At 54.6% G+C, this 10,343-nt stretch overlaps 1 protein-coding gene across 2 annotated transcripts; it reads right to left on the bottom strand.

Moving 5' to 3' along the window:
* Nucleotides 1-332: 332 nt before the first annotated feature.
* Nucleotides 333-8,555, bottom strand: LOC145337131 (amine oxidase [flavin-containing] A-like). Of its 2 annotated transcripts, none has more exons than XM_080181909.1 (4): nucleotides 8,456-8,555; nucleotides 3,140-3,234; nucleotides 1,553-1,689; nucleotides 333-431 (listed from the first exon to the last, which is right to left on the bottom strand). In XM_080181909.1, exons 1-3 carry the CDS (start codon nucleotides 8,517-8,519, stop codon nucleotides 1,564-1,566), a joined length of 285 nt encoding a protein of 94 aa, XP_080038035.1. In that variant the 5' UTR covers nucleotides 8,520-8,555; the 3' UTR covers nucleotides 333-431; nucleotides 1,553-1,563. The 2 variants fall into 2 exon arrangements, with proteins under 2 accessions (XP_080038035.1, XP_080038036.1); XM_080181910.1 differs by lacking the exon at nucleotides 8,456-8,555 and adding an exon at nucleotides 8,014-8,129.
* Between the last annotated feature and the right edge of the window lie 1,788 nt (nucleotides 8,556-10,343).

Here is a 10,343-nt window from a genome sequence, read left to right on the forward strand (position 1 = left end):
CCTAACCGACACATCTTTGGACACTAAGGGTCAATTTAGCACGGCCAATCCCCCTAACCCGCACATCTTTGGAGTGTGGGAGGAAACCGGAGCACCCAGAGGAAACCCACGCAGACACGGGGAGATTGTGCAAACTCCGTACAGACAGTGACCCGAGCCGGGAATCGAACCCGGGTCTCTGGCGCTGTGAGGCAGCAGCGCTAACCACCGTGCCACCCCATCTGGCGGCTGGGAAAGGTGCTACACAAATGCAAGTCGTGTATCAGACAGTGGCTCAGGATGCCCCGTTAGGATGAGCGACTGCGCGCCACGCGGGCCCGACGCACCTCGGCGGCCATCTTGTCGATCATCCGGATGGCGTTGTTGAGATCCAGGAGGCCAATGGGGTTGTAGATGGGCGGGATGACGCCGCTGAACTTCCGCACCGACCCCTGAAAGGTCAAGGGTCACATTGAAACGAGGGTGGGGTGGGGGGGGGTTTCAGTTTCATTCTTAACTCTGAACTGATGGAGGGTTGACGGCTGAGTCACAAACACGGGGTACGCACGGATTTTAAGGGACAAGAACGAAAGTGTGAATCCAGTCAGGAGCACACACGGGGGGAGGGGGGGTGAGCTGTGGCGGAGATCAAAACCGATTCAATAATGAATTCCCGGAAGTAATTGGATAATCGCCTGTGGAGGAAGAATAATTTGTCGGAAAATGAGGACGGAATCGGGTGCTGGCAAATAATTGGACAGCTCATTCAAATGGGCTAGGTGGGACACGATGGGCTGAATGGCCTCCGGATCTGCTTCACAATCTCAATAATTTGATATTGTCCCTGAATCCATTGGGGACTGAGACCAGGAGACACTTCACCCAACCATGAGGCTACATTCCCAGCAAGTGTGGCAAGGATGACCAACTGTGGGAGAATGTGGGACTCGCTCCCACGGGGAGTGGGGAGAATGTGGGACTCACTCCCATGGGGAGTGGGGGAGAATGTGGGACTCGCTCCCATGGGGAGTGGGGGAGAATGTGGGACTCGCTCCCATGGGGAGTGGGGAGAATGTGGGACTCACTCCCACGGGGAGTGGGGAGAATGTGGGACTCACTCCCACGGGGAGTGGGGAGAATGTGGGACTCACTCCCACGGGGAGTGGGGAGAATGTGGGACTCACTCCCACAGGGAGTGGGGAGAATGTGGGACTCGCTCCCACGGGGAGTGGGGGAGAATGTGGGACTCGCTCCCACGGGGAGTGGGGAGAATGTGGGACTCGATCCCACGGGGAGTGGGGAGAATGTGGGACTCGCTCCCACGGGGGAGTGGGGGAGAATGTGGGACTCGCTCCCACGGGGAGTGGGGAGAATGTGGGACTCACTCCCACGGGGAGTGGGGAGAATGTGGGACTCACTCCCACGGGGAGTGGGGGAGAATGTGGGACTCACTCCCACAGGGAGTGGGGAGAATGTGGGGGGAATGGGTGCCACTTTACACTGTCAGAAATCATTAAAGCAACAGAAGGAAATCGAACAATTTCCATCCAATTCCCAGCCGTTCCTGATTTACCTGAAGCTCCATCAGGCTATACTGGGAATCATCCACCAGGTAAGTCTCCACTCCAGTTCATTCGCCAAACGCAGGATGTGGTTTTGCGTGGGTCCCACATAAGCTCCTCCCACGTCCGTGTACCCAAAACGGGGATTCTGTGGGAGACAAAAGGAGTGTTTGATGGGGGACAGTGTAGACGGAGCTTTACTCTGTATCTAACCCCGTGCTGTACCTGTCCTGGGAGTGTTTGATGGGGGACAGTGTAGACGGAGCTTTACTCTGTATCTAACCCCGTGCTGTACTTGTCCTGGGAGTGTTTGATGGGGGGACAGTGTAGACGGAGCTTTACTCTGTATCTAACCCCGTGCTGTACCTGTCCTGGCAGTGTTTGATGGGGGACAGTGTAGACGGAGCTTTACTCTGTATCTAACCCCGTGCTGTACCTGTCCTGGGAGTGTTTGATGGGGGACAGTGTAGACGGAGCTTTACTCTGTATCTAACCCCGTGCTGTACTTGTCCTGGGAGTGTTTGATGGGGGGACAGCGTAGACGGAGCTTTACTCTGTATCTAACCCCGTGCTGTACCTGTCCTGGCAGTGTTTGATGGGGGGGGACAGTGTAGAGGGAGCTTTACTCTGTATCTAACCCCGTGCTGTACCTGTCCTGGGAGTGTTTGATGGGGACAGTGTAGAGGGAGCTTTACTCTGTATCTAACCCCGTGCTGTACTTGTCCTGGGAGTGTTTGATGGGGACAGTGTAGAGGGAGCTTTACTCTGTATCTAACCCCGTGCTGTACCTGTCCTGGGAGTGTTTGATGGGGACAGTGTAGAGGGAGCTTTACTCTGTATCTAACCCCGTGCTGTACCAGTCCAGGGAGTGTTTGATGGGGGGACAGTGTAGAGGGAGCTTTACTCTGTATCTAACCCCGTGCTGTCCCTGTCCTGGCAGTGTTTGATGGGGGGACAGTGTAGAGGGAGCTTTACTCTGTATCTAACCCGTGCTGTACCTGTCCTGGGAGTGTTTGATGGGGGGACAGTGTAGAGGGAGCTTTACTCTGTATCTAACCCCGTGCTGTACCTGTCCTGGGAGTGTTTGATGGGGGGACAGTGTAGAGGGAGGTTTACTCCGTATCTAACCCCGTGATGTACCTGTCCTGGGAGTGTTTGATGGGGACAGTGTAGAGGGAGCTTTACTCCGTATCTAACCCCGTGATGTACCTGTCCTGGGAGTGTTTGATGGGGGACAGTGTAGAGGGAGGTTTACTCCGTATCTAACCCCGTGATGTACCTGTCCTGGGAGTGTTTGATGGGGACAGTGTAGAGGGAGCTTTACTCTGTATCTAACCCCGTGCTGTACCTGTCCTGGGAGTGTTTGATGGGGGGGACAGTGTAGAGGGAGCTTTACTCTGTATCTAACCCCGTGCTGTACCTGTCCTGGGAGTGTTTGATGGGGACAGTGTAGAGGGAGCTTTACTCTGTATCTAACCCCGTGCTGTACCTGTCCTGGGAGTGTTCGATGGGGGACACTGGGTGATCCTAATACCAAGTCCCCTCCTGTCCCTGGGCTCTCACCGCCTCCCCTGGTATAAAATAGACAAATTGCTCACCCGCAGGGTATGTGTGCGCCCTCCAACTCGGTCCCTGGCTTCCAACACCAGGACATTGAGTCCCGTCTGACTGAGAAGTTTCGCAGCCGAGAGGCCTGAAAGAGACAGGGTCAGAGGTCAAAGGCCAATCTCCCACAACATCAACATTCATCCAGAGGGAGAGAATGAATGGAACGGAGAGACCAGGCGTGCAGATTCCCGAATCCTTCACCTGAGCTGTGCTGCTTGAGTTGAAGTTTATTTATTAGTCGGCTTACATTAACACCGCAATGAAGTTACTGTGAAAATCCCCTAGTCGCCACACTCCTGTTCGGGTATCCCAATACACGTGACAATAATAAATCAAATTCTTCTGCCCTATGTACTCTATGAATGGTATGCTTTGTCTGTATGGCGCGCAAGAAACAATACTTTTCACTGTATCCCAATACACGTGACAATAATAAATCAAATCAAATCCTTCTCCCCTATGTACTCTATGAACATTATGCTTTGTCTGTACAGCGCACAAGAAACAATACTTTTCACTGTATCCCAATACATGTGACAATAATAAATCAAATCAAATACTAGTTGCAGTCCTGCTTCCTGCCAGCAGATGGGGATACTGCACTGTTTTGGAATGACAGGGCAATCATCCAAGCGGTGCTCACTCTTAAAGGGGAAAGGGCAACTTCAGCGAAAGTGGTGGGGCCCACCCTGGGTGGGACTTCCACAGACCTGTTGACTGCTCAATTTCAGGGTACGGTCACAGCTTTAAGGTAAGAAATGGCTAACCTAAGTACACCCACCACCTCCTCAGGGGAAATTCAGGGGTGGGCAATAAAGGTGGGTCCAACTCAGGGTGACCTCCTCCTGTGAAAGAATGAAAGGCCCCTCCTCCTTCCCTCAGCGATTTGTTAATAATCCTTTTGGGAAGTCTGGATTGGGGCTGCTTCCCGGACAACTGATTCCCAATCCTGACCACTCCGTTTTCAAGTTTGCTGATGACTATCATAGTGGGTTGGATCTCAAACAATGACGAGACAGAGTACAGGAATGAGATAGAGAATCTGGTGAACTGGTGCGGTGACAATAATCTCTCCCTCAATGTCAACAAAACAAAGGAGATTGTCATCGACATCAGGAAGTGTAAAGGGGAACATGCCCCTGTCTACATCAACGGGGATGAAGTAGAAAGGATCGAGAGCTTCAAGGTTTTAGGTGTCCAGATCACCAACAACCTGTCCTGGTCCCCCCATGCTGACACTATAGTTAAGAAAGCCCCACCAACACTTCTACTTTCTCAGAAGACTAAGGAAATTTGACATGTCAGCTCCGACTCTCACCAACTTTTACAGATGGACCATAGAAAGCATTCTTTCTGGCTGTATCACAGCTTGGTATGGGATCCTGCTCTGCCCAAGACCGCAAGGAACTACAAAAGGGTCGTGAATGTAGCCCAATCCATCTCACAATCCAGCTTCCCATTGTCAGAGGGTCAGTGCCAAGGGAGCGCCGCACTGTCAGAGGGTCAGTGCCGAGGGAGCACCACACTGTCAGAGGGTCAGTGCTGAGGGAGCGCCGCACTGTCAGAGGGTCAGTACTGAGGGAGTGCTGCACTGTCACAGGGTCAGTGCTGAGGGAGCGCCGCACTGTCAGAGGGTCAGTGCTGAGGGAGCACCACACTGTCAGAGGGTCAGTGCTGAGGGAGCGCCGCACTGTCAGAGGGTCAGTACCGAGGGAGTGCTGCACTGTCACAGGGTCAGTGCTGAGGGAGTGCCGCACTGTCAGAGGGTCAGTGCTGAGGGAGCGCCGCACTGTCAGAGGGTCAGTGCTGAGGGAGCGCCGCACTGTCAGAGGGTCAGTGCTGAGAGAGTGCCGCACTGTCAGAGGGTCAGTGCTGAGGGAGCGCCGCACTGTCAGAGGGTCAGTACCGAGGGAGTGCTGCACTGTCACAGGGTCAGTGCTGAGGGAGTGCCGCACTGTCAGAGGGTCAGTGCTGAGGGAGCGCCGCACTGTCAGAGGGTCAGTGCTGAGGGAGCGCCGCACTGTCAGAGGGTCAGTACCGAGGGAGTGCTGCACTGTCAGAGGGTCAGAGCTGAGGGAGCGCCGCACTGTCAGAGGGTCAGTGCTGAGGGAGCGCCGCACTGTCAGAGGGTCAGTGCTGAGGGAGCACCACACTGTCAGAGGGTCAGTGCTGAGGGAGCGCTGCACTGTCAGAGGGTCAGTGCTGAGGGAGTGCCGCACTGTCAGAGGGTCAGTACTGAGGGAGTGCTGCACTGTCACAGGGTCAGTGCTGAGGGAGTGCCGCACTGTCAGAGGGTCAGTGCTGAGGGAGCGCCGCACTGTCAGAGGGTCAGTGCTGAGGGAGTGCTGCACTGTCACAGGGTCAGTGCTGAGGGAGTGCCGCACTGTCAGAGGGTCAGTACTGAGGGAGTGCCGCACTGTCAGAGGGTCAGTGCTGAGGGAGCGCCGCACTGTCAGAGGGTCAGTACTGAGGGAGTGCTGCACTGTCAGAGGGTCAGTTGCCGAGGGAGTGCCGCACTGTCAGAGGGTCAGTACTGAGGGAGCGCCGCACTGTCAGAGGGTCAGTGCTGAGGGAGCGCCGCACTGTCAGAGGGTCAGTACTGAGGGAGTGCTGCACTGTCAGAGGGTCAGTACTGAGGGAGTGCCGCACTGTCAGAGGGTCAGTACTGAGGGAGTGCCGCACTGTCAGAGGGTCAGTGCTGAGGGAGCGCCGCACTGTCAGAGGGTCAGTACTGAGGGAGTGCTGCACTGTCAGAGGGTCAGTTGCCGAGGGAGTGCCACACTGTCAGAGGGTCAGTACTGAGGGAGTGCTGCACTGTCACAGGGTCAGTGCTGAGGGAGTGCCGCACTGTCAGAGGGTCAGTACTGAGGGAGTGCTGCACTGTCACAGGGTCAGTGCTGAGGGAGTGCCGCACTGTCAGAGGGTCAGTACTGAGGGAGTGCTGCACTGTCAGAGGGTCAGTGCTGAGGGAGTGCCGCACTGTCAGAGGGTCAGTGCTGAGGGAGCGCCGCACTGTCAGAGGGTCAGTACTGAGGGAGCGCCGCACTGTCACAGGGTCAGTACCGAGGGAGTGCTGCACTGTCACAGGGTCAGTACCGAGGGAGTGCTGCACTGTCACAGGGTCAGTACCAAGGGAGTGCTGCACTGTCACAGGGTCAGTACTGAGGGAGTGCCGCACTGTCAGAGGGTCAGTGCCGAGGGAGCGCCGCACTGTCAGAGGGTCAGTACTGAGGGAGTGCCGCATTGTCAGAGGGTCAGTACTGAGGGAGCGCCGCACTGTCAGAGGGTCAGTACTGAGGGAGTGCCGCACTGTCAGAGGGTCAGTACTGAGGGAGTGCCGCACTGTCAGAGGGTCAGTGCCGAGGGAGCGCCGCACTGTCACAGGGTCAGTACTGAGGGAGTGCCGCACTGTCATTGATATTCTGGGCAATGTGACCTATCAGCACAATAAACAGATCAGTTCCTGGTGTTTCGGAGTTCCTGCTCCCAGTGTGAACCAGTATCCGCGTTCCCCTGTTTAATTATGGAGGTTGTTTGTGGAGAAGGGGAGGAACGCAATAAGGCTCGGAAAACATTTCACTGGGAAAAGTGCAAAATGTCAAGGGGGGAGATATAAACCTGCAGGGTGCAGCAGGAAGATATGTCCCGCTAGTAATCTTAGTGTCACAGGTAGGCTTACGTTAACACTGCAATGAAGTTACTGTGAAAATCCCCCAGTCGTCACACTCCGGTGCCTGTTCGGGGTAACACTAAGGGAGAATTTAGCACCCTAACCAGCACGTCTTTCTGACTGTGGCAGGAAACTGAGCACCCGGAGGAAACCCACGCAGACATGGGGAGAATGTGCAGACAGTGACCCAAGTCGGGAATCGAACCCGGGTCCCTGGCGCTGTGAGACAGCAGTGCTAATCATTGTACTGCTGTGCCACCCATCATTTATGGGGTTAATGAGTAAATTTCTCCCCCTGCGGCACTCTCCCCCTGCCACACACCACACTCTCCCCCTGCCACACGCCACACTCTCCCCCTGCCTCACAACATACTCTCCCCCTGCCACACACCACACTCTCCCCCTGCCACACACCACACTCTCCCCCTGCCACACACCACACTCTCCCCCTGCCACACACCACACTCTCCCCCTGCCTCACACCACACTCTCCCCCTGCCTCACACCACACTCTCCCCCTGCCACACACCACACTCTCCCCCTGCCACACGCCACACTCTCCCCCTGCCACACACCACACTCTCCCCCTGCCACACACCACACTCTCCCCCTGCCACACGCCACACTCTCCCCCTGCCTCACAACATACTCTCCCCCTGCCACACACCACACTCTCCCCCTGCCTCACAACATACTCTCCCCCTGCCACACACCACACTCTCCCCCTGCCACACACCACACTCTCCCCCTGCCACACACCACACTCTCCCCCTGCCACACACCACACTCTCCCCCTGCCACACGCCACACTCTCCCCCTGCCTCACAACATACTCTCCCCCTGCCACACACCACACTCTCCCCCTGCCTCACAACATACTCTCCCCCTGCCACACACCACACTCTTCCCCCTGCCTCACAACATACTCTCCCCCTGCTTTTTCACTGAGAGGGAGACACACTGGTTTTGCCTAAGCAGATGAATCCTGGCCAATGCAGAGGGTCTTAAAGGGAAAGCGCCCTCCCTCCTCTTTCATCACTGTGCAGTCTGCGAACAGATCGAAGAACCCCCCCCCAACACCAACACCACCCACCCCACCCCCTGCCCCGAAGAATCAGGGTGGGACGGAGAGAAGAGATCACAGGAGGAGTTTGAAAAGATATTCATCGTTGCTGCACTCAGTTCCGCACTCACCACTGATTCCAGCCCCCAGAATAAGCACGTCGTACATCTCAGCGGAACAGGGGAGGGGAGGGAGTCCAGCGACCGACCCTTACTCTCTGAGACTCCGGTTTAATTTCACCGTCACCCGATTCCTCCCCTTCTCTTCCCCACCCCCCCAAGACACTCCCGAGTCGTTCCTGTGTATCTGCCTTCCCAGAGTGCCAGCCATTTAACAGATAAGACTTAAAAGAGTAAAGGTTTGACCGGAACACAGAGAAACTACAGCACAAACAGGCCCTTCGGCCCACAAGTTGTGCCGATGATATCCCTACCTACTCGGCTTACCTATAACCCTCTATCTTATTGAGTCCCGTGTACTCATCCAGAAGTCTCTTAAAGGACCCTATCGAATCCGCCTCCACCACCAGCAGCCGATTCCACTCACCCACCACCCTCTGAGTGAAAAACTTACCCCTGACATCTCCTCTGTACCTACTCCCCAGCACCCTAAACCCGTGTCCTCTCATAGCGGCCATTTCAGCCCTGGGAAAAAGCCTCTGAGAATCCACTCCTGGGTGTTTTTGTTTGCCTTTGGGAATCGAACCCGGGTCCCTGGAGCTGTGAAGCAGCAGTGCTAACCCACTGTGCCACCGTGCCACCCGTAGGGGAGAAGGATTTGATTTATTATTGTCACATGTGTTGGGATACAGTGTGAAGTATTGTGCGCAATACAGACAAAGCATACCATTCACAGAGTACATAGGGGAGAAGGATCTGATTTATTATTGTCACATTTTTGGGATACAGTGAAAAGTATTGTTTCTTGTGCGTTATACAAACAAAGCATACCATTCATAGAGAAGGAAAGGAGAGGGTGCAGAATGTAGTGTTACAGTCACAGCTAGGGTGTAGAGAAAGATCAGCTTTACATGAGGTGGATCCACTCAGAAGTCCAATGACAGCAGCAGGGAAGAAGCTGTTCTTGAGTCGGTTGGTATGTGACCTCGGACTTGAGACTGGCTTCCATACAATCTGTTGCACAATCGCTTCCCAAGTATCACTTTGCTTACACGGAAGAGTTTTCAAAAATGTCCAGTGCTTCTACAGGCTATGCCTCAGTGGGAGAGGGGAACTGTCCCTGGTGCTGTGAGGCAGCTGTACTAACCACTGCACGGGAACACAGTGGGTTTGCACTGCTGTCTCACAGCGCCAGGGACCTGGGTTCAATTCCGGACTCTGGGTCACTGTCTGTGTGGAGTTTGTCCGTTCACCCCCACGTCGGCGTGGATTTCCTCCGGGTGCTCCGGTTTCATAGAACCCTACAGTGCAGAAGGAGGCCATTCGGCCCATCGTGTCTGCACCGATCACAATCCCACCCAGGCCCTACCCCCATATCCCTACACATTTACCCGCTAATCCCTCTAATCTACGCAACTCAGGACACTAAGGGGCAATTTTAGCCTGGCAAATCAACCTAACCAGCACATCTTTGTACGGTGGGAAGAAACCGGAGCACCCGGAGGAAACCCACGCAGACATGGGGAGAACATGCAAACTCCACACAGACAGTGATCCAAGCTGGATCCCTGGAGCTGTGAAGCAGTAGTGCTAACCACTGTGCTACCCCAAAGATGTGCAGGTTAGGTGGATTGGCCATGCTAAATTGCCCCTTAGTGTCCAAAGATGTGTAGGTTAGGTGGATTGGGTATGCTAAATTGCCCCTTAGAGTCCAAAGATGTGTAGGTTGGGTGGATTGGCCATGCTAAATTGCCCCTTAGTGTCCAAAGATGTGCAGGTTAGGTGGATTGGCCATGCTAAATTGCCCCTTAGTGTTCAAAGATGTGCAGGTTAGGTGGATTGGCCATGCTAAATTGCCCCTTAAGTGCCCAAAGATGTGCAGGTTAGAGGGATCGGGTATGCTAAATTGCCCCTTAGTGTCGGGGGGATTAGCAGGGTAAATACGTGGGTTTAAGGTGATAGGGCCTGGGTGGGATTGCGGTCGGTGCAGACTCAAGGGGCCGAATGGCCTCCTTCTGCATTGTAGGGATTCTATTAAGGATTCAGAGTCCGAGAGGTTGTCTATAGCGAGGGAAAGATGGGGGAATGGGCGGAGAAGAGGAAAGAGATTAGAAGGTCAGTAAAGAGAGAGAGAATGTGAAAGGTGGCAGAGGGAGAGAAAAGGGAGAGTGGGTACCAAAAAACTGAGGGAGAAAAGAGGGAGGGGAGGGGAAAGCAGAGAATATGGAGAGGTACAGAGAGAGAAAAACACAGAGAGGACAGGAGGAGATGTCATGCCAGAAAATACGTTGGAAGGTCCATAGGAATCAATTGATGCCCAGGAATGTCCCAGGGCTCCTGAC

Source organism: Carcharhinus amblyrhynchos, unplaced genomic scaffold, assembly GCF_965287045.1.
Source record: "Carcharhinus amblyrhynchos unplaced genomic scaffold, sCarAmb.v2.hapA scaffold_43, whole genome shotgun sequence".
Classification (NCBI taxonomy): domain Eukaryota; kingdom Metazoa; phylum Chordata; class Chondrichthyes; order Carcharhiniformes; family Carcharhinidae; genus Carcharhinus; species Carcharhinus amblyrhynchos.